Below are 25338 nucleotides of genomic sequence, written 5' to 3'. Positions count from 1 at the left end.
AACAAAATATGCCTACTTTTGAAACGTTCAGATACGTGAGTTATTACATTAACAAAATTTAATAATCCAAAGTGTAGCCTTCTACTTCCTTGATTAATATGCGCTGCCGTGCCGTCAGACGTATCAAGGACCTAAATTTTAGAGTTAATGAATTTAATGTGTAATCTTGTAATATGTACAATTTAGTCATATGCATACATAGTTCAAGCCTCTCCTTTTTAGTATTTTCACGATCTAGAGTGATGTACTTTCGTACCAACCCACTGAAGAATTCTGAGGAAATGAGTGAACATAGCCCTTTACAATTTGAATAGATGATTCACCTAAACTGCTAGTAGATATCCACAACTGAAGTTTAATTTCCAGACACCAGCCCATAGACCTACATCTTCAAAAATGTATAAGATTGTATTACTTGTATCTACAGGTAATTTAATGGGTATTTGTTTCTTTAAATATACTGACAGTGTAAAACAAATTATACAATAATTCAAGACTCTAACCGGTTCTAGCTCCCTTTAGGAAATTGATATACAGGAATCAGGAAATATGAGTGAACGAGTTCAAATCTGTATGTCATCCTCCACCTTCCTGCTTTGTCTCATAAATAACGTTAAACCAGGAAATGCAGAGTTGCATATAACAGAGAACTGGCTTCAGACGCAAAACTGTAACAGGGCAAACTTGAGAGAACTATTTCTCCAGATCAGTATATTAAGAATCATCTTTTCGTCAGCACGAGAACAGTGGCATTGCAAATGAGTGCTTGATAAGTATCTATAGGAGCTTTCGAGTCGACGGAATCCATATTGCCAAATAATTTCAGGCTTTACAAATACCGAATGAGCTCAACTGCAAACTTTCCCTTCCTTGTTGAGTTAATTTCTCCAATCTGAACAAGAGATACATTAGTCAGCAGAAACAATTTCATTTCTCATCACTGAAATCCCCAATAGGATGTAAGAAAATGTTCATTATAAGTCCCAAAATGAGCTAGCACTGGTTGACTGCATAAGCTGGTTTTCACCGACAAGCAATTCAACAACACAAATCCCCATACCTCCAAAATCACTGAACAATATATAATCATCAGTATTGAAATTTGATAAATCTCTTATTCGTACTAACAATATCCTAAAACCAAACAAAGCAGAAAAAGGAGACATGTCTTCAAACAAGCTTAGTATTTAGCCAAATTTCCAACTCAGGCATGTCACGCAACTATAGAACTGACTCCAGCAGTCTTGATAGAAACTCAATCAAAATGAGACTTCTTTAACCAACCTAAAAATTGTCCCAATTGAAATTCTCCAACAACAATATACTTCGCTTCAATTCCAAACTAGTCTGGGTCCGCTATATGAATCCGCACTAACCATGTCCCTCTATTTAGACCCATATCAATCCAATAGTTGAAGATTTAGGTACTCAAGCAAAAGAAGTTCTCTACATTTTTTATTAGCATACAAATTGTGAATAACTAATTTTTTACCACACCCGAATTCTATACTATAAATATTTCGTTTAGGTCTAATCTTGATTTTTTAAACTTTTATCTTACTTTTAATAGCTTTTATTTGAGAAAAATTAAATATATATAGATGTTCACATACTTATAGAACATATTTTATTTCTACTTGTAAAGAGAATGAAAATTTACAAAAAATATATGATTTCTTTTAATTAGAATTTTAATAAGTTATGATATTTTTATTAGTATCATTTAAAGTACATGTAAATAGTTAGTTTTCTTATATTTTTTCTTGGTATAAAAGTGGTTGAGCAATATTCTTATTTTCATAATTTAATTTATCTTTTAAAATAAAATATATTTAAAAAAAAAAAAAAGAAGAAGAAGAAGAAGAAAACAAAATGAAGTAGCTTGCGTCAAAATTGAAAAGTTTGTTATCAAACTTTATCAAAAGTCTGATCCTTACCTAAAACAGAAAAACACCCACAATCCCCACCATTTTCTAATTCCTCACGTCCCAATCCCACGTTCCCCACTCCAAGCCCTTTGCTAACCACAATGTTTCTTCTATATAAAAGTGGGAAAACATTTTTTTGAAGAGAACATATGAGAAAAAAAATAATACAAAAAGCACATCCTATTCATAAAAAGGAAGAGAACAATTGGAGACAGCCATAAAACATCCAAAAAATACAGCAAACAACAACACAACCCAGTAAAATTTCACTAGTGAGGTCTGGAGAGGGTAGAGTGTACGCAGACCTTACCCCTACACCGGAAGGGTAGAGAGGCACCCACGAAATCAGCCAAAAACCAGCTTCTTTTTCCTCCAAAAACACGGCAAAACGAATCCTAAATTCCAGCAGTTTTTTTTTTATATTAAAACCCAGCTCAAAACCAGCCCCAAAACACCATGAAACTCAAAAGCTTCGGTTGAGTTCGAGGTCGCCAACGAGGTCGTGTTTCGCTAGCTCCTTTTCGAGTTCGTCCTGGTTTTGGTCGCTACTTATTCAACTGTAAAGCTTTCTTTGGAGATTCTTGTTAAATTGAAATGTGTCGTCTTAAAGGTCCATATCTAAACCCCGCTCTCTGTTCTTATTTAAGGAACTTGCGTGTATGTACGATTTTTTTTTGTTTAAGTTTTGATGGTGTGGTGACGTTATTATTCATGCTTATAATTGTTGAGGTTCAATATTCTGTCTTAGTAAATGTTATAAGATCTGGCTATTCAACTTAGCTTTATTTAGTCCATGTAACGTAGTGTTTTGAGTTTTTGCTCATTTGAGTTACATCATTATTATGTTCAGATTCATCCTTTATTTAGATTATATGGATGATCCGATGATCCCTGAATTCTTCCATATTTTTACCTTATCCACTTTATCAAAATCTAATGCCTTTATTAGTACAAGTTATGAATTCAAACATTGATAGCAGAGGATCTGCTTAGTAATTCCTTTTCATGGCTATTATAACAAATTAGTAAATGTTAAGAGACAAGTTTTGTTGAGGTGATAAGTTTAAAATTGCAAGATAGAACATTAGATTCTTAGTTTTTCTTTGACTGTTAGTAAGTTATGAGTTTGAATTAGTAAGGAACGAATTGATTTGAGTTACAACTTTATGCAAATGAGTTTCGAAATTTGTTTCATGGATCTTCAATGCTAGAACTGTGATTGGAACGTTGGTTGTGTTAAGTTGACATGGGCATGCCATATTTTGCTTGGTACAAATAGAAAGATTATGTAAAGTTGGGAAAGATCTATTTTAACATTTACTGTTTTAATACAAATATGTTTTAGATGGTATTTTTAATTAATTGTTCTGTTATGTATTTGTCTATTAGATATTTTCTTGTTTTGAATTTTTTTTTTGTGTGTTTTATCTACAATTAGTTTTTCATAAATCTCTAAGATAGAATAGTAAGAACATATTGGGCTGTAAATAATTCAAAGTAACTTGTTAATAATTCTAGCAACTAAAGCCATACACTTATTCCACAATTTCATATCGATAATTATAGCCTCACAATAATCTCAAACTTAGGAAAGAAACAAATCATGAATACGCTAGAAAAGTTTTAGACGCACTTTAAATATTAGCCCATGTGTTCATACCCGAACTTTGGATTGACATGCTTAAATAATTTTCCGCGTCTTGCTACCTTTAAATTTAAAATAATTATGTTTTAATCATGTGTACATTCCGTACCTTGGTTTAACATCAAACTTCAAAAAAGTACCTTGTGTGCGTACCGCATCTAGGCCAAAACAATTAATAAAATACAATAATAAATTAAGCGATAATAGGCATATCACAACAAGTAAAATACAAGAATAGCCAAGAATTGATTTAAGCCTTACATTAGTCAATAAAAGCGACCGTGCTAGAACCACGGGACTCGAGGAGTGCCTTACACTTTCCCCTCGATCAAAATAATCCCTTACTCGGTCTTTTATTTTCGTAGACCATAAATTAGGAGTCAAACCTTCCATTTGATGAGAGATTCAAATAAAAGGTGATTTGAAACACCAAAACTCAATTCCAAATGGCGACTCTAAATAATAAACAATCTCTTGTCAAAATATCACTTTAATTGGAAAAACTCCTCGTAACAGGGTTGTGGGAAGAAGAGGTGTGACAGCTCTGGCGACAATTAATTAGCATTCGAGCTTTTTACATTGGTTCTTGTTTGGCTTTTATCATATTTTGGATATTATTATGTTTGGGAGCCTAATGTGTTATTTGTCGCTTATTTACCACTTTAATATGTATTTGAACTGTGATATAAATTGTTTCATCTCTCGCACCCCTCTGAATCTTCTGATAGGTAGTTATGTTGTGTTTGCCTACCAACATCACAAACTTTCTGTCTTGAGATAAAGCCAGTTAGCCTACCAGCTTCTGGTGAAGGATTTAGTCACACATGTTTTATGCGGGAGAGCCGTTAGCTAGCCAGTGTTGTTCTACTACTAGTGACGCTTTTCGGCTCGGGTTGTCCGCCCGGGTAAGCCAGGTCTAGATACCATCTCCTTTAGGATTCGAAAACTTAGAAGAAGAAGCCACAAGCAACGGATATCTCTAGTAGGCTGCGCTTTATTTGCATCATGTGCATTGGATTTACCGGGACTCGGCACAGGGGCCGAGCCCGTCTAGAACAGGTACCAATTTTCAGACCAACATGTTCATTTTTCTGTGATATATGTAACATTATTTGGTAGGCTTTGCTCAAATGTTGACCAGCTTTAGGATAGATTAATTGAAAAGAGGAGAAAGAGAATTTCCTCCAAGTTTTCATAAAACACCGTTTTTTTAAAAATAAAATTTTGAAGTGCTCTGGTGGGTAAATCATAATTTTCAAAATGGTTTTTTTTAATTTTTAACCAAACCACACGGGTTTGATTCTCGCCACATGGTGAGATACGTAGGCAACCTTCATCGGGTTCAACCCCATTTTTTTTTTTAAAAATAAAAAAAAGGTGTCTAGGAATTATTTTTCAAAAAATAATAATAAAATATAGCCACTTTTATCTCTTTTGGCCAGTTTTGCATTGCGCCCGGTCTTTTTTGCCGAAATAGCCTTGAAATCTTCCTCGGAAGTGGGAAATGGTCGTTTTAACAAAAGAGGTCAGTTTGTACATTTTGTTTTACGTTCACTTGTTTTTACAAAAAATAGTCATTTTGAGTTTTTTATTTCATGATTATTTAACCCCTATTTTTGAGTCCCATAGTTTGGCTTTTTATTTTTTCTATAGAGTCAACCCGAGAAATCGAAATTTTTATGTGTCAATAATATATTTGGTTAAAGCCTAACCCCGCGTCTTGCTAAACATGTACACCATGAGTAGGAAAAGAGGTAAGTCTGAAAAGAGGCCCAGATCAGATGGATACCGGATTTTCTGATTGTCGGTCAGATACCACAGTTGTTGTGGAATTGCTGGAGAGAATTTGAGCAGCGACAAATAAAGAAGTACCTGGGACATTTGGTTCATATGATTACGATTAAGCCCAGGAGGGATGTGATCGAAGCTTTGATTTCGCATTGGGATCCTAAGAACAATGTATTCCGTTTTACCGTCTGTGAAATGACTCCAACCTTGGAGAAAATCGCCCATTTCCAGGGGTGGGGCCGCAATCTTTGCGACCAAAGGCCTATAGTACCAAACAGTGTGAATGTGAGTAGGTTTCTGAAGCTCTTGAACATAAATTATGGACGGTATGAAGGCTTAGAAGGCAAGTGGGTTAAGTTGGGGTTTTTGTTTCACTTGTATGGCCTAGAATGCAATTTCGAAACGAATGTTCGAAGATTGAAATCAAAGGAAGATAAGGAAGCATGGAAAGTACACAGAAGGTTCGCATTTATGGTGCTTTTTTGGGGCGTGTAGTTTTCCCGAAAAGGGAAGGACACATTGATATCCGTTTGGCAGGCGTAGTTCAGGCTTTGACCTCAGACATGGATGATTATACTTTGGTCCCTATGATTCTTTCTTGCATATTTCGTGCTTTAACTAGGTCTAGATTGGGAACACAAGACTTTCATGGCTGCAACATTTTGTTACAGATATGGTTTTTGGAGCATTTCTATCGTCATCCTACGATCACTGACTTTAGTGAGCTATGGCCCAATCATATTGATGATCACCAAAGAAGAACTGACGATTGTGACTTACCAAAAGGGATTGACGCCCAGAAAGAACTACTTTTTACCCTGCCCACCAAGCGAATCACTTGGAACTACCATTGGTTTTCTTCTAAAGAGGTCATCTGTGAGTCTGCATACCATTCTTTTTTGGTACTCATAGGGTTAGATGTTGTTCAGCCATATGCTCCACTTCGGGTAATGCGCCAATTTGCACGACTACAGGAGGTGCCACCATCACAAGATATGAGAAAGTTCTATTATGATTTTGGTGAATAGCAGCCTCATGACGAAGAAGAAATTATGAAAATTTGGTATGCAAGTACGGTCTCGGAGTTGAATGAGATGGCAGAAGACCAGGATCGTAGAAATGTGGTACCTGAATATATTACTTGGTTTCATGACCCTTCATAGTTTAGAGATAGGTTTGAGGGGTCCAACAGGAGGAGAAATGATCAAAGAACTATAGAAAGGCTAAAGGAGGAATTAGAGCATGCCCGGATAACAATAGCCCAACAACAAGCCGGAGTCGCTTAGATTTGCTTAAATATTAAGAAAGATTATCAATCTGCCTTACGGGTCATGGATAAAGATCTAAAGCATTCTAAAAATGAGGTGGCCCGGTTAGAAGAAGAATTGGCAGACACGATTGGTTTAGTCGGAGGAGTTGAGGCAAAACAAAAATGTTGAAATACATAAACTGCATAAAGACTTGAGTATCGTTGAAGAAGACAACCAGCAACAATTGGAGTTTGATCAACATAAAGAGTAGTTTGAAAGAAAAAGGGCCCATTGAATACGCTCAAAAGGTCAGCTTCACGCACATCTGGAAGAAGTGAAAAGGCAGAACATGGCTCATCAGCACGCAGATTTTGAGGCAGAGCGGCGCCAGAGCATGATTGAGAGAGGTGTGCTAAACCGTCGTATTTAAGAATACGAGGGACGTGAGGCTCAGATGGGACACTCCCTCAACACTACTTAGATATGGTTGCAGAATTGTCACGTGAATATGGGGCAAGCTAGAGAGCAAGTACTTCGATTGGCGGAGAAAGCGGCATATATGATGATGATGAACATCATCTAAACAATGAGAAAGTTGGTCAACAGGCACGTGCTTTCGTTCCACAGTTGCCGGCAGTGTTCCAGAATTTGTACGAGACTTTGGGGGGAGAGTGGAGGCCAAGGTCTCCTGAAGCAGACCATTGATGATATCTGTTTAGCAGGAAGACCGTTGAAGATTAAAGTTTTTGTGCAGTCAATTAGTTTTTAGTTTCAATTTCATTTGTCGCATTTCTAATTTTATATTTGGAGTCAGTTGAGCCAGTTTCTATATATTTTTCCTTTTCTATCATTGTATTTAGAAAAAAATTGAAAATGGATGAAAAAGTTTTTTTATACTTAACATTCTCAGATTGGGACGACGAAAGGCTATCATTCTCGTAATACAAACACTGGTCAACCCCAATTAGTCCTTTGAAGCCTTGTTTATATTCTTTGTTTTCCCTTCTTTTGGAACCAATGTACTTAATAAAAAATTTTTCATTCATTTTCAATTTTTTTTCTAAATACAATGATAGAAAAGGAAAATATATAGAAACTGACTAAAGTGACTCCAAAGATATAAATATGACTGGAATAAAACAAACTCTGATAGGAATAAAAGACTCCAAATATAAAATTAGAAATGCAACAAATGAAAATGAAACTAAAAACTAATTGACTGCACTAAAACTTTAATCTTCAACCCAGTCTTCCTGCTAAACAGATATCATCAATGGTCTGCTTCAGGGGACCTTGGCCTTCACTCTCCCCCAAAGTCTCGTACAAATTCTGGAACACTGCCGGCAACTGTAGAACGAAGGCACGTGCATGTTGACCAACTTTCTCATTGTTTAGATGATGATGATCATCATGAATATATGTCGCTTTCTCCGCCAATCGAAGTACTTGCTCTCTGCCTTGCCCCATATTTACGTGACAATTCTGCAACCATATCTGAGTAGTGTTGAGGGGTGTGTCCCATCTGAGGCCTCACGTCCCTCGTATTCTTCAATACGATGGTTTAGCACACCTCTCTCAATCATCCACATGCGCCGCTCTGCCTCAAAATCTGCATGCTAATGAGCCATGTTCTGACTTTTCATCTCTTCCAATTGTGCGTGAAGCTGACCTTTTGAGCGTATCCAATGGGCCCTTTCTCTTTCAAACTGCTCTTTCTGCTGATCAAACTCCAATTGTTGTTGGTGCGCGTCTTCTTCAACGATACTCAAGTCTTCTTGCAGTTTATGTATTTCAGCATTTTTGTTTGCCTCAACTCCTCCGACTAAACCAATCGTGTCTGCCAATTCTTCTTCTGACCGGGCCACCTCGTTTTTAGAATGCTTTAGATCTTTATCCATGACCCGTAAAGAAGATTGATAATCTTTCTTAATATTCAAGCGAATTTGAGTGACTCCGGCTTGCTGTTGGGCTTGTTGTTGGGCTATGGTCATCCGGGCATGCTCAAATTCCTCCTTTAGCCTTTCTATAATTCTTTGATCATTTCTCCTCCTGTTGGACCCCCAGGCCTATCTCTAAACAATGAAGGTCATGAAACCACGTAATATATTCAGGTACTACCTTTCCACGATTCCGGTCTTCTACCATCTCATTCAACTCCGAGACTTTACTTGCATACCAAATTTACATAATTTCTTCTTCGTCATAAGGCTGCTCTTCACCAAAATCATAACAGAACTTGCCCATATCTCGTGTTGGTGGTACCTCCTGTAGTCGTGCAAATTGGCGCATTACCCGAAGTGAAGCATAGGGCTGAACACCATCTAACCCTATGAGTACCAAAAAAGAATGGAATACAGACTAACCAACGACCTCTTTAGAAGAAAGTCAATGGTAGTTCCAAGTGATTCGCTTGGCGAACAGAGTAACAAGTAGTTCTTTCCCGGCGTCAATCCCTTTTGGTAAATCACAATCGTCAATTCTTTTCTGGTGATCATCAGTGTGATTGGACCATAGCTCACTAAAGGTAGTGATCGTAGGATGACGATAGAAATGCTCCAAAAACCATATCTGTAACAAAATATTGCAGCAATCAAAGTTTCGTGCGCGCAATCAACACCTAGTTAAAGCATGAAAAATGCAAGAAATAATCATATGAACCAAAGTATAATCATCCCCTTTTGAGGTCAATGCCTGAACTACGCGTGCCAAGCGGATATCAATGCATCCTTCCTTTCTCGGGAAAACTACACGCTCCAAAAAAGCAACCATAAATACGAACCTTCTGTGTACCTTCCATGCTTCTTTATCTTCCTAGGTTTCAATCTTCCCACATTTCTTTCGAAATTGCATTCTAAGCCATACAAGTAAAACAGAAACCCCAACATAACCCACTTGCCTCCTAAACCTTCATACCGTCCATAATTTATGTTCAAGAGCTTCAGAAACCTACCCTCATTCACATTGTTTGGTACTATAGGCCTTTGGAGGCGAAGATTGCGGCCCCACCCCTAGAAATGGGCGATTTCCTCCAAGGTCGGAGTCATTTCACAGTCAGTAAAACGGAATACATTGTTCTCAGGATCCCAATGCGAAATCAAAGCTTCGATCACATCCCTCCTTGGCTTAATCGTAATCATGTGAACCACATGTCCCAGGTACTTCTTTATTTGTCGTTGCTCATAGTCCTCAAAATCTCTCCAGCAATCCCACAACAACTGTGGTATCTGATCGACAATCAGAAAATCCGGTATCCATCTGATCTGGGCCTCTTTTCAGACTTACCTCTTTCCCTACTCATGGTGTACCTGTTTAGCAAGACGCGGGGTTAGGCTTTAACCAAATATATTATTAACACATAAAAATTCTGATTTCTCGGGTTTTGAATCTATAAAAAAACTAAAAAGCCAAACTATGGGACTAAAAAATAGGGGTTAAATAAGTAAAATAATCATGAAATAAAAAACTCAAAATGACTAATTTTTGTAAAAACAAGTGAACGTAAAAAAATTAAAAAATTGGCCTCTTTTGTTAAAACGGTCATTTCGCACTTCCGATGAAGGTGTTCAAGGCTATTTCGGTAAAAAGGATCGGACGCAAGGGCAAAACTGGCCAAAACAGATAAAACTGAACAAAGTGGCTATATTAATTATTACTATTTTGTTTTTAAAAAAAAATAATTCATACACCTTTTTTTTAATGATTTTTTTACTTTTTGTTTTTTTTTAAAAAAAAAAATGGGGTTGAACCCGATGAAGGTTGCCTACGTATCTCACCAGGTGGCGAGAATTAAACCCGCATAGTTCGGTTAAAACAATTTAAAAAAACACTTCGAAAATCATGATTTTATACACCAGAGCACTTCAAAATTTTATTTTAAAAAAAACGGGTATGTTATGAAAACTTGGAGGAAATTTTCTCTTTCTCTCTTCTCTGTTCAATTAATCCATCCTAAAGCCGGTCAATATTTGAGTAAAGCCAACCAAATAATGTTACATATAGCACAGAAAAATGAACATGTTGGTCTGAAAAATTGGTACCTGTCCTAGACGGGCCTGACTCCTGCGCCAAATTTTGTTAAGTCCAATGCACATGATGCAAATAAAGCGTAGCCTACTAGGGATATCCATTGCTTGTAGCTTGTTCTTCTATGTTTTCAAATCCTAAAGGAGATGGTATCTAGATCTGGCTTACCTGAGCGGACAACCCAAGCCGAGGAGCGTCAAGCGTCATCAGTAGTAGAACAGCATTGGCTAGCTAACGACTCTCCCGCTTAAAACATGTGACTAAATCCTTCACCAGAATTTAGTAGGCTAACTGCTTTATCTCAAGACAGAAAGTTTGTGCTGATAGGCAAACACAACATAACTACCTATAAGAAGACTCAGAGGGGTGCGAGAGAGGATACAGTTTATATCACTGTTCAAATAAATATTAAAGCGATAAACAGCACAGTAGGCTCCCAAACACAATAATATCCAAAATATGATAAAAGTCAAACAAGAACCAATGTAAAAAGCTCGAATTCTAATTAATTGTCCCCAACAGAGTCACCAGAGTTGTCACACCTCTTCTTCCCACAACCCTATTATGAGATTGAGTTAGAGGAGCTTTTCCAATTAAAGTGACGTTTTGAAAAGGGATTGTATATTATTTAGAGTCGCCACTTGGAATTGAATTTTGGTGTTCCAAGTCACCTTTTATTTGAATCCCTCATCAAATGGAAGGTTTGACTCCTAATTTATGATCTACGAAAACATAAGGCTGAGCAAGGAATTCTCTTGACCGAGGGGAAGGTGTAAGGCACTCATCGAGTCCCGTGATTCTAGCACGATCGCTTTTATTGACTAATGTAAGGCTTAATTATTTATAACACTTGGAATTGAGTTTTGGTGTTCCAAGTCACCTTTTATTTGAATCCCTCATCAAATGAAAGGTTTGACTCCTAATTTATGGTCTACTAAAACATAAGGTGTATATAATTAAGCCTTACATTAGTCAATAAAAGCGACCGTGCTAGAACCACGGGACTCGATGAGTGCCTTACACCTTCCCTTCGGTCAAGAGAATTCCTTACTCAGCCTTATGTTTTCGTAGACCATAAATTAGGAGTCAAACCTTCCATTGATGAGGGATTCAAATAAAAGGTGACTTGGAACACCAAAACTCAATTCCAAGTGGCGACTCTAAATAATATACAATCCCTTTTCAAAACGTCACTTTAATTGGAAAAACTCCTCTAACTCAATCTCGTAATAGGGTTGTGGGAAGAAGAGGTGTGACACACATCACTAACAAAACTAAAGACATCAAGCAAACTAAACCTTAACCATAACTAATTGGCATCACATTTATTGGTCTTTTTCTCCTATTGTGCCCTATTTGGTTCTAAGTTTACATGGATTCCAAGAGATTCTTGGTCTTATGAGACAACTTCATTCCACGTGATTAAATGCCTTTTTTTCCTTTTTTAATACTTTCAATTACCATAGTTTCACACCTATGAACCGATGTGTTTGGAAGTAGATGTAGAACGTGACCAATCTCAAGCGACCTTTTCTTAATTTATCCTCTATGTGGTGCTACTTGCACCTTCAGCTGAACGTGATAATTTCTAATCTTGAATTACCCACATCCATCTTAACATTCATATTTCTACGACACTCATCTTGTGGATATTCCGTGGAGATTCTCGAAATTACAACACCTAATTAATCTAAAAACCGTTATTGCAAAATTGGCATTATAGTAAGGCATCCAGGAATTTAGAGCAAAGCTTACTACTTGACCTTTTTCTCTAATCACATTTTATCTTTTAGCTTTGTTTGTTGGTCAGAGATAATCTTTGAAATTAGAAATGATAGCACTTAGTTGAGTGACAAAATTGGAAAATGATACTTCCAATAGTTGGGGAAAAGGGAATTTACATTTTAAGCCAAGTCTGAAGAAAAAATGGATTTTCAACCTTAAAACTCATAGGGAGAGATAGGTGTGCCCTTTTTTTTTTTGCAAACGAGCCAATGAGAAGAGCACATTTAGCTCAATATTGGACAAGCATTATAAAAGTTAAACCAAAATTTATTTCTTGTCTATGGGAGATCTGTTTTGTGTGTGGGATATGGGAGGGAGTTTCCTTTGATTATCGACTTTCAAAGTGACGGCAGAGTTTTCTGAGAAATAACTTACCTTAAGTCTGCCTTCTCCACTAACTGATATGATATCTCCGGTCTTAATGGTAGTATTGCTTTTTGTCACAGTTGTCCAATTGACACGAACATCTCCATTACTGAAAGGTCACCAAGATAAGAGTGAGATAATATCAACTTAGGCAACAAAGTATTTGGCCAAATACATCTACATGGTCTAAGCAGTAAGCATATAGAAACTGTTACCAAATCAACATATTATCCACATCCTTAGTGAGGCTACAGCAGCAAACAACCTCAAAATATCACCCCTCTCCTCCCACCCAACCACCCCGCCAAGCTTAGATACTACAGAGAAATTGCAACCTTGTAACATCCTGGATCCCTAGTAGGTTTGTTTGAGAAAATCTAGAAGGCTACAACAACCACCTCTCCCCAGCTGGGGATATAAGCGCTATTTACACAAGTGACAATCAAGCACAAAACTAAAACCCTCTCACCAGTTGTGTCAGTTCAGTGCTGGTTTTCCTTTTCCTTTTGATTTCTTTTTAGGAAGTGATTAACAAACTTCCATCAAGAAGTTACTTATTCATCTGACCTGTTACCACTATAATAAATGAATCAATTTTTTTTCTTTGGTTGTGTTTCCTTTCCTTAAACAGATAATGAATCACTGCACAGCGACCATCTAGTTCTAGAAGAAAGAAATCCTTTCTTACAGACAACGCAAGCAAATACATCATAAATAAAAAGAAACTCTTCATTTTCATGCTTATGAATGGAAGTATAAATTGTTACTAACCCTTCAAGAACTGAGTTTTATTGTTAAGAAATAAGGGAGAATGTTCATCACTGCAGGAAGATTCCCTTATGTCAATAGCCATAAATGTCGAACCTAGGAAAGATTATGGGTTGTAGTTCTTTTAAATTACCTTGCTCTTTCACAGGTGAAAATCAAAACGAAATCTGTTGGTTATAGGGTTAAAAGACCCAAAAAGTGTAGGAAAGAATGAGAAGGTGAAGAAATTTCATGGAAGAAGCCCATTTGAATACATATATCGAATTTCAAGGTTATACTGTACCGAAAGGACAGCTTATCTGCAAATCTATGACAATTGAATATGGATCACACGTGAATCATTATCATAAATTCAGGTAATAGTCATTTTAATTATTCATATACGATGAATTAATGTAAGGATCAGTTATGTAGTCATTTACCGTGCCAAGCACACAACAAGCAATATATTTTGGAAAGAAAAAAATATATGAAAGGAGATTACCTAATCAAACTGGCCATTTTGGTTCGTGAAACTTTGAATCCTGCACTAGCTACGGCATCAAGTCTCAGTGATGCCTCAACGGATTTTAAGGACTTGGTCCTAGAAAGAGTAAAACAAAAACGAAATTTCCTAAATCATAACATTCTACGCGTGAAGAGAAGAAACCAAAGAAACTATTACTGTAACATCTTCTACCTTGGTGGTTCATATTCAAGGGCTAGCAATGGAATCTTCTTGCAAGAGACAGAAACATTTCCAACCTACAAAGAAAAATTAAGTGAAAGCTTTACAACATAGTGGGCGTTTGGACGTAAGAATTGTAAAATTCCAAAAAAAAAGTGAAAAAAATTAGAGTTGTTTTTGAAGTTTTGTGAGTGATCTGAGTGAATTTTGAAAAATAACTTTTTGGAGTTTTTAAGATCTTTGAAAAATTCCAAAATTCATCTTCAAGTGAAAATTGGAAATCTTATGGGCAAACAATGATTTTGAAAAAAATTCAAAAAAATTCAAAAAAAAGTGAAAAAATTCTTATGTCCAAACGGGCTCTTAATCACACCAGTACAAATTTTTAAAGCTAGAAATTTTTTGCTCCTTTTGGATTTTTCCAAAAAAGATGTTCTATGCAGAAAATTCATATACTTAATCACTGTCTAAATCAATGTAATATCATGTAATACTAGTGGATGTTGGTAGTGAGTACAGTAGTTGACGATAGTCACAAATAATATAGAAAATTTCAGCGTTAGTTGGCTGGTAGAAGCAAGTGGCGTGAAGTAGGGACAAAAAAAAGTTATAATGGAAAATCACATAGATGCATAAAGGAAGGAAGTTATTTTCTTTCATTTGGTGTAGAACATTTTGTAATTCAAAGATAATAAGGCTCCTGAAAATACAAAAAGACGAAAGAAAAAAAATTGTACATACTACATAGCAAAGTAATCAAGCATCTTGCAGCATGACTTTCCCAACCTATCCCACACCCATGAAAGAGTACCAAGAGTAGGTATTTTCCATTGTCCAGCCAATTTCAACTTAGGGAAACTTACAGGTTAAGGGATCCAACTACCAATAGAAATGCAAATGACATGAGAAATGCGCTCAAGAATGCAGAGACTAAAGTACTCTGATGACGAATGGAGAACAATAGACTAAAGTACTTTGATGATGAATGGAGAAAAAGATACTGCAAGTGGAAGCAATATGTAAAGTATCCTTACCTTGTCCAATGCTGATAAAATGAAGTCAGAAAGTTCTGGAACAACAAGAACATGAGCTCCCTTTTCACCCTAAACATCACAAAGAGATGTTCAAGACAACCTAATACTTAGTCAAATGGGAAGTGGAATATGTTACAACAGTTACATAAATACACACACAAGACCAACATCATGAAAATCTAGAGGCTTTTGATTGGTCAGAACATGTCAAAGAAAGTAAAGAATAAAATATAACTTCATAAGAAAAAATTCAAAAACTTTAGATAATCCAATGTGACAATTTGATATTGCCAGAAATTTTTATCTAGTGATATTAGTTTGAAACTGTGAATCAGCAGTCTTTAAAGAAGCTCAACCAGCTGTTCTGTTTTAGGAATCGGTTTACTTTTACGGAGTAGCCCAGCAGGATACTTTGTTGTGCTCTGATTCTCTGTGTCTAAGATAACTTAGTAGTACGTTCTTGCTATAAAAGGGAGATTTCAACAATCTATCTTGGATGTTGCTTCACCCGTCAAGCTTTGTGCTACTTCTGCATCTTATAATAGATGTTTGAATCACCACTTCCACATTAAATTGAGGACTCATTAGGAGATCAAGTCTTGAGCTACAACTTTTCTTCATAACCAAGCACTAGCTCCACATTTAAGTTTTAACTCATCTTTTATTAAATAATAAATCAGCTGATAAAAAGGTGAATCCTCTCTTTGGTGATGCCCACAACTAAATTCCCAGGAGCCCTCCATTTGATCAACAAATTTTCACTCTCCGTCACTCCTATCATTCTTTTAGATATTTATTCTGTATCCAAACAAATGATGGATCAATTTGGTGTTGCGGAAACTTGCAAGAGAGAGAGACAACAACAACAGCAACCTAGTGGGATCCCTCAAGCGGGGTCTGGAGAGGGTAATGTGTACGCAGACCTTACCCCTACCCTGGAGGGCAGAGAGGCTGTTTCCGAAAGACCCTCGACTCGAGAGGAAGAATAGAAACAAGTAAATAACAACAACAAGGTCAGGAAAATGATATCAACAATGTAAGGACCGGAGAAAAATAAATGGAAGAAAGCAGTAGCAATAGCAATAGCAAAAGTAATAGCCACAAGCAGTAACACGACAGGGTACTAGAAAACGAAGCGGAAGATAGTACTAAAATAACCCTAATACTGGCATTCTAAGAATCGAAGACAATGTACTAGTCAGCTAGCCCTAATAAACCTGGAACAGATCAGAAAAACACACAACGACCTATTACCCTTCTACCCTAATCTTCGACCTTCATACCCTCCTGTCAAGGGCCATGTCCTCGGTAAGCTGAAGTCGCGCCATGTCATGCCTGATTACCTCTCCACAGTATTTCTTAGGTCGCCCTCTACCTCTTCTCCTACCTGCCAACGCCAGCCGTTCACACCTCCTCACTGGGACATCTAGGCTTCTCTTTCTCACATGCCCAAACCATCTAAGCCTCGCTTCACGCATCTTATCTTCCATAGGGGCCACGCCCACTTTCTCCCGAATAATCTCATCCCTAATCTTGTCCAACCTAGAGTGCCCGCAAAGAGAAAACCTTCAAAAAATAAATAAAGAAGATACCTGCAAGAGTATATCTCCCAGCTTATTCCTTACTATCCCCGTACCAAGGATTGCACCAAGGAAATCACCGTGAGAACAAGGTTGAAATGAAAAGTTTCCTGAAATACTGGAAAAGGGATCTCTTTTACAATGATAAAGAGAAATTATGATTGGTTGATTTAAACATCAGATATAACTGAACAAACCACTAGAGGACCTACCTCAAGGCTGAGACAATATCTGGATCACTTGTTAATGCATCTGGATGCCCAACTGAGAGACGGCAACGTTCAGCCTATGTATAACAACAAAAAATATAAACTCAAGCAGCTTTATTGCTCAAACAAGTTCTAGAAAATATTTTGTCCTACCTCTGGGTATCCTCCCTGTGAAACGATCTTAACGCCGGCTAACCTTTCTAAGACTAGCATTGACTCCTTCAGAACAGGTGGGGTCAGAAAGTCAGTATGTAAAACTTCTCGTCTCAATGATGCCCGTTTCGCCTGAGAAGTAGACAAGTGATTATCAAGAACTATCTCTTCATTAAGAACTTGGAAACTCTTCAAAAATCACTCCAATCAGTTTAGGTTTAAGACCTAGAACAATGCTTTGGCTCTTTTTCTGCAACAGGGACCAAAGAGAAAAACCTAGACATGACTTTGCAAATGATAATTGAGAGAAGATTGATTGGTCCGGCAGATGTATATGTACCAGTTCAACAATACGTTTCACATCTTCAATGGTGTTCTTGTCTCCCAATCCTTTCAGTAAAACATCTGTATCACCCTTAATAGCCTGTGGTAGGTCGCATATTCCAAAAGCTGTTTCGACAGAGTTTCAACAAACATGTGGGTCATCAGCTATTACAATTTTATAACCAAAAGTAGAAAGTTTAGGCCAATAGATATTCCGAAGGACTCTTCCAATCCTACAACATTTACTCAGATGCTAGAAATCAGCAAGTTTATCCAAGTAGTCCTTAAGCTATTACACATCGTTTTGTTTAATCTTTAAGGGGGAGTTGAGGCAGACAAATGGATAAAAGAAAAGGTGATCAAAGTAGTCCTTAGACATCTCCACTTGGTCTTATTTGATCATTATAATTTCAAAACGACTGATATGGTCCTAATACTAGTCTGCAAGTGACCAAATTGACCCAGCCAATAATCGCCCAACAAACTAACGGTCTACTGATCTTATGAAACACACATGAACAGCCAAAAAGCATGTACTCATTCCAAAAAATGGAATTTTCTCGTTCTTACCTTGATTATACCCAAGGCACCTCATCTTGTGGAACAACAAGTTAGAGACTAGGTGAAAACAAATAAGCACTTAGCAGGCACAATTCTATTCTGCAGAAGCCAATCGAGCATTCACCTTTGCACTGGTAACTTGCAGTGAAATTTTAACTTTTAACAGAAGGAATGATTGATGAGGATAGTTAAAGTAGAATATTTAGGTTAATAGATATTGTTCGATAAATGCCTCAGCATAACTCTTCCAATCCTACACCATTTACTCATATGCTAGAAATCAGCAAAGTTATCCAAATAGTCATTAAAAGAAATCAGCTTAGAGCCTGTTTGTTTGGCCAAGTTTCTGGGAGATGAAAAGTACATTTTTTCCCAAAAAAGTACTTATTTAGAAATATGAGGTGTTCGGCCAAAACTATGGCTGTCCAACGGGACGGGATGGGACGGGACGGGACAGAATTAACGGGACGGGACGGGACGGGATGGGACGACATTTAGCCGGGACAGTGGCGGAACGGGACGAAACGGGACGGGACAAACGGGACGAAACGGTAGTCCCATCCCGTCCCGCTAACAAACGGGACGGGACGGGATGGGACGGGACGGACGGTAGGCCCATCCCGTCCCGCTAACAAACGGGACGAGACGGGACGGAACGGGACGGGAAGGGACGGGACGGGTTCGCGGGCCTTAAGTGTCATTTTAAAAAAAAAATTATTTAAGCATTGAGTTTGGAAACCGTTATTCTTTTGACAATTACTAAGTTTTTAAAGTTTGCAACAACTAGTTTTTTGAGTTATTTAATAAACTTAAAAATTAAACGAAAATTAGGAAACTTAGTAGAGAATTATAAAATATTAAAACAAAAGACTTGTAATGAAATATTCTAGTAATTATAAATTTATAATAGAGTTATAATTTATTTAATATAATTTCAAGCCACTAAGTAACTAAGTAAGAGTGTAAGACAATTCATAAAAACAATTCAACGCTTAGAGCCTTTTATTTTATTAATAGAACTTTCAAATCTCACATACAAATATAATTCTTTTGAAGAGCACCTAATCTACGGCTCTACGCAGCCACCTTCTAGGAAGGGTTCTATTTGAACTAGGCCTCTTAGTAGCCAATTACAAATTATCATACTAATATTTGTAAGCTCCTATATAACTTCGTTGTAAGTTGTAACTTATCTATAATTTCTCTCGGACATTGTTCTTGAATTGGCAATGTTGATTGATGTTCCATGAGTTCCATGCCGTCATAGCTCCCGGTGCTAAGTATCTCATTGTATTCTTCTTCTTCCCTAGTTTCACCACTTGGTGTTTCCATAGATTTATATTTATCAAACATTGATCTAACATAAGAATATATGTTAGCTTGACAGTCTTCGAGAGATGGTTGTTCATTTTGTTGAAATGTTAAATTCTCATAAATTTTACGAACAAGTCCATTTGCACCTCTTAATTTTAAAGATGGGTTAAGTATAGTAGAAATTAAATAAACTTAGGGAATAGGGAAAAAATACTTTTAAAATTTTGCAATCATTTCATTAATGGTCGGTGCATAAGTTGGATTAATTTTGCAATAATTTCATTAAGCTAGTTGTTGTAGTTGTGTAATTGTGTTAGCACTTAGCAGAAGCATTATCTAAGGTGATAGTTAAAACTTTATCAATGAGTCCATAAAATAAACAATTTATAGAACAGTAGTTGCAATATATGCTCCATTGTATCTTGAATCAACAAATTTATAACCAATAATACGTTTTTGTATGTTCTAGTGATGATCAACCCAATGACATGTAACAGTTAAATAATCACAACCATTAGGACTATGACCTATATCACATGTGATAGGCACTTTACAATCTAAGTGAAACAATACACAACGAATATACTGAAGATATTCGGTTTGAAATTTAAAAACATCATTTCTAACAGTGGTCTTAGGAAAACCTTCAAAAGCAGGATTATAAGTTTTTTGTATATAATGCACAAAAAATAGGACGCGGGACAGGCGGGACGGGACAGGATGGGACGGGACAGGCGAGACGGGACGGGACGAGACGGGACGAAATGGGACGGGACAAACGGGACGAAATGGCCATCCCGTGTCCCGTTTAACATGGGCCCATCCCGTTTAGAATTAAGCGGGACGGGATGGGACGCGGGACGGGACCGGGACGGGACGTCCCGTCCCATTGGACAGCCTTAGCCAAAACAGAGAAGTGCTTTTGAGCAACAGCAGTTTTTCTGCTTTAGGGAAGAAGCTACAAATTCTATCTTCTTCCAAGAAGCAGAAGCAAACGCAGAAAAAAATTTTAAGAAAAAAATATCCTTATCATAAATTTATATTTCCTAAATTATCCTTCATTAATTTAACCTTTACTTTTTTCTCTGCCATCCTTTTCTTCTTTTAGTGTATTTTTATTCTTCTTCTCTTACTCCTCTTTGGAGTAATCTCTCTGCTATAAATAGATCTCTTCTTTTCTCTTCTGCCTTTTTTCTTTTTCCCGTCTTCTATTACTCTTTGAAATAACAATGCTAATCACCAGATTCAAGCACTCTTCAAAAGATATGTTTTTTCTTTCGTAGTATATCAATATTATATAATCTCTGGTATGTAGTATTATTTATGTTTCTTTTGGCGTGCATGCATATAATACAGTTGACATAATGAAATACTACCTAATTCGTCGTTTTCTCAAGAAAAGATAGTGTTTTTCTTACATGTAACTAGTAAACACATATCTTCCTACCAATATTGCTTTTATATACTCATATTTTATATTGATTAAAAATTTTCAATATATATATTTTATGTTTTATACTTTTATTAAATAAAGATAAAAAATAATTAAATTCTTTTATAATAAAGATTTAAAATTTCTCTTTTTTAGATAATGTTAATTGTAAACTAAATCTTTACTGTCCTTTTTCGTAATTTGACACTCAAAAATACTTTTTGAAAAGATTGGCCAAACACAATTTATTTATCAAATATCTCAAAAAGTACTTCTCAAATGAATTGGCCAAACACAAACTGCTAATCTCCAAAAGTACTTTTTCGAAAATCACTTTTGAACAAAAGTACTTTTCAAAATAAGTAGTTTTGGCAGCTTGGCCAAACGGGCTCTTAATGTTGTAGCTTGGATAGTTTCGTTTGATCTTTATGCGGGAGTTGAGGCAGACAAATATATGGATAAAAGAAAAGGTGACAAAATAGTCCTTAGACATTTAGACGTGGTCTTATTTGATCATTATTATTTCAAGGTGATTTATACGGTCCTTGTCCTAGTCTGAATTGACCACATTGGCTCAGCCAATAATTCACTTAGAAAAAAACTAACTGCCTATTGATCTTTTGAAATGCACATGAACGACCAAAACTCGGTCCAAAAATGGAATTTTTGCACTCTTACTTGATTATATACCCAAGGCACTTGTCATCTTGTGGAAGTACAAGTTATAGACTAGGTGTGAACAAATCAGCACTTAGCACACACAGTTCAATTCTGCAGAATACAATCCAGCATTCACCTTTGTACTGGTAACTTGCAGTGAAATTTCAGCTTTTCAAATAAAGGTATGATTGATGAGGATAGTTAATACAAAGTTTGAATCTGATATCTTCATTGACACTAGACTTGTTGATATGTTGTATTAATGGGTCATTCACTCATTTGGAAGGTGCACGGCAATTGTTTGATAAAATGCCTCAGGATGATGTTGTAGATTGATGTTGGACTTCTCAAAATGATAAGCCTAGTCAAGGCTATTAATTTCAATTGCATGCTACTTGAAAAAATAGTATACAATTGTGTTATAGATGAGTTAACCAAATCTCCCGGCTCCCGCCGTTTCATTTCATGTGGCGATATTTGATTGGATACAAAGTCTGATATGTTAATCTGACTTGTACAATATATTAGTGATGAACGAAGAGGATATTAGATTATTGTTGAAAAGAGAGCAAACATCACATCAACCTTAAAGTGTAGATAGTTTAATGAATTTAAATTGTTGATAATTGTGAAAGTTATATAGAAATAGAATTGTTTCAAACATTTTCTACGTCTCAAACAGGAAGAGTGTCACATTATGTAAAGCCTCGTAAAAAATTCGTAAGGTTCTAAGACTTCAACGTACGCCAACAACGATTTGAGATAACGTTTTGCGCCCCAAGGCTAACCCCGGATGAGGAAAATATTATACGGGCATGGTGGTATGAAGTGTATTACGATATTTGAAAATAAGTCGCTTGGGCAGAAAATCACAAAAAGAGACGAAAGAAAATTTTAAGGCAATGCTGCAGCATCAAGAATCGAATGCTGCAGCACTCTCTACTATTCCCGGAAGAAAATATTTTCGAGGCAATGCTGCAGCATCCAAAAATTGAATGCTGTAGCATTCAGACTCTTCTATAAAAGGGCCATTTCGGCCACCCTTCATATTTTCAGCTAGGGCATGGTTCCTTGATAGGTTTTTCACTCCAAGTCTCCTTCCAAACATCAAGGTTAGTTGGAAATGGTTGATTTATGATAGATTATGTTTGTTAACATGAATTATAACATCCAAATGTGGATTTTGTCCAGAATCTTCATCTTCCTCGAGAATCTTCAAAATTGGGAAATTTCAAGATTTGTCTAAAACAAGGTAACCCCGTCGCTACTCCATTGTTATATATTGTGTTCTAATAAGCTTATAGAACATGTTTATGGAATAAAATTGGAGTTTAACGTAGAGATTGTTGGAACACTAGAAATGGGTCTTGGAAATGGATTTTTGGGTAGAGAAGACAATGAGTAGTGATGGGGTGATATTGTATCATTTTGAGTTTCTAATGAAGTTACTAGATTCCATAAGGCATTTAATGTACGGCTTGGAGTTAAAACACGAGAATCGACATCCAAAGGAAGAATGTGGATTTCTCTTGAATCTTTGAGAAGTACGCATAAGTATTGAACACTTAGTTGATTGAATGGGCGTTGTTGTGATATGATGTTGATGAATGTGAATTCATAAGTGTAGATTCAAATTGTTAGTGTCGATTGGCTCGTTCTTAGATAATTGGAGCTAGCATTAACGACTACAAGGGCATACCCAAGGTATAGAAGGTATGATTGTGTGGGACAAGTAATTATGCATATGTTTTGAAATGTTCCTTGAGCCGAGGGTCTATTGGAAACTCTCTACCTTCACAAAGTAGGGGTAAGGTCTGCGTACACATTATCGTCCCCGGACCTCATTTGTGGAATTACACTAGGTTTGTCGTTGTTGTTGTTCATATGTTTTGAAATGAAAATGCTCAAACGCGATGACTCATAAAGTGTTGTGATTTTAAGTGTTTTCAAGCCTTCAAATGAACATTGATGAAAAGGGTTTTCAAATGAAAATGACAATGCCAAGAATGTTTCAAGTTTTAAACGTAAAATGAGCATGATTGTAAAGCTTTTCCATGAACATGTATATGACTTTATAGCTTTCAAATGATAAAATGCCAATGGCTATGAAACAAAAAGAGAATGTATGTGGCTATTGAGCCTATTTTAAAGATTATGTTTAAGCGCCAAAAGTGCCAATGTTTTTAAGAAAGGGCCAAAGGTGCCGAATGTAGTGCAATGTTTTTGGGATTTTTATTATGTTACCGAGAAGGTATTGGTCAAAAGGAGCCAATACCCGAAGTTACACGTGCCGGTATAGGACTATGGTCGTACTGTTGGCTTGGTCAATTAGATAGTCACCCTTGGAACGAGTTCCCTTGGTTAGGATTAACAAAATGCTAGCAAGTCGATCTACATGGCATTATGGTGAGATGGCTTAGCCTGGGGCCGAGTTCTTTTTATGGATCGTTCCAACTTTTTGATCATCCAAATTTGAAAAACACGCAGATGAAGAAAAAGATTTTCTGAAGCTATATTATAAGCAACGCTATTTTGTTCAGCTCCAATGATGGATAGTAATCAGGAATTCACATTACACTCAACTATTCAACAATTTTGTTTTAATGAGTAACTATTCAACTAAAATTGCACTACAATGATACAAATTGACACAAAAATCACGAGAAGAAACGGAGGAATGAGGATAAAGAGAAGTTTGCAGACCTGAGGAGCGCAGAGGTGTTAGTAGGATAAGGGTTCTATCGTAAAAGATCTCTTTGACGGCATGAGTGGGACGAGAAGATTGGAGTGAAGGAAGTACTCTTCTGAGAATCGGAAGTGAGGCTAAGCCACTGGCAGCCATGGTCGGCACTCGTAGTGCGCACATTTGGTTCAGGATTTTAAGGGGAGTGACAATGGTTTGTGGGGCGAGGCAATTTCCAATTCAACGATTTGGGTATTTTGGGATTTGGAGTAAAAACTCAAAGATTTTGGGTGAACGGATATGTGTCAATATTGAAATGAGAGGTTTTGATAAATACTCTTTCTATTCTTACTTTTCAAAGTTAGGCAAATTTAAATGGAATGGTTCGTGTGTGAGTATTAGCCAACATCAATTTGTCTGCCATTGTGGCATAGTTGATGTGTTATATAACTGATTAAATAAAGAAGAAAAAATTATATGTAACAATGAAATAAACACCTATTCCGTGAAAAACTTGTATAAAATCACTGGGCCATAATCTTTGATGATACTATTTTTGTTATTTATTAAATAAGAGCTTGACTTCTTCTTTTATTTCTATAAGTTAAATATTTATATTAACATGAGAAGATTCTTCCATATTAAAGTTTTAGTGTTCTTGTTGCTCTTTTTATTCTTATTAATTACTATGTCTTTGGTGCTTTGTTCTTTTTCTTTGTTATATTTACCGTGACATTATTTTTGTGTATTTTTTTTTTTCGTGACTTTCAAAGCTACACTATTCTCTCTCTTTTTTTGACTTGATACTCTTTACTGTTTATTTTTTATTTTTTCGGGTCGCACTTGATGCTATGTAAAACTCCTTGAAATTAGATTTCCGCCAAACTTATTTGGACTTCTTTCAGTTTTAGCTCTATGATCAAAGATCCCATTGAAGTATTAAGATGAAGTCCGGCCTCGTCGGTTGGAATTATGGGTGTTTAACGGGCGGGCTGGGACGGGCTGGACACAAAAAAAATAGCCCGTCCGTTTAACGTCGCAGGCTGTTAGCGGACTGTACTTTTTTGAATTTTTTTTGTCCGTCCGGGTTCGGACTTAGTGGGTTGTTAGCGGGCCGTGGATTTTTTTATTTTTTTTTAAGTAAATTTTATTTTTCTTATTCAATGTT

At 36.5% G+C, this 25338-nt stretch overlaps 1 protein-coding gene across 3 annotated transcripts; it reads right to left on the bottom strand.

Annotated features, from left to right (window-relative positions):
• Positions 1–389: 389 nt before the first annotated feature.
• On the bottom strand, positions 390–24515 carry LOC107809887 (uncharacterized). Of its 3 annotated transcripts, none has more exons than XM_016634581.2 (11): positions 24191–24515; positions 17537–17646; positions 17197–17328; positions 17047–17120; positions 16847–16952; positions 15255–15323; positions 14233–14297; positions 14038–14136; positions 12795–12894; positions 2239–2323; positions 390–892 (listed from the first exon to the last, which is right to left on the bottom strand). In XM_016634581.2, exons 1-11 carry the CDS (start codon positions 24351–24353, stop codon positions 879–881), a joined length of 1017 nt encoding a protein of 338 aa, XP_016490067.1. In that variant the 5' UTR covers positions 24354–24515; the 3' UTR covers positions 390–878. The 3 variants fall into 3 exon arrangements, with proteins under 3 accessions (XP_016490067.1, XP_075097772.1, XP_016490068.1); XM_075241671.1 differs by lacking the exon at positions 2239–2323 and adding an exon at positions 3683–3731 and having other exon boundaries at positions 24191–24513; XM_016634582.2 differs by lacking the exon at positions 2239–2323 and having other exon boundaries at positions 24191–24510.
• Between the last annotated feature and the right edge of the window lie 823 nt (positions 24516–25338).

Source organism: Nicotiana tabacum, chromosome 21 (genome assembly GCF_000715075.1).
Source record: "Nicotiana tabacum cultivar K326 chromosome 21, ASM71507v2, whole genome shotgun sequence".
Taxonomy (NCBI): Eukaryota; Viridiplantae; Streptophyta; class Magnoliopsida; order Solanales; family Solanaceae; genus Nicotiana; species Nicotiana tabacum.
The sequence above is the reverse complement of the archived record's forward strand: the minus strand, read 5'-3'. Positions and strand labels throughout refer to the sequence as shown.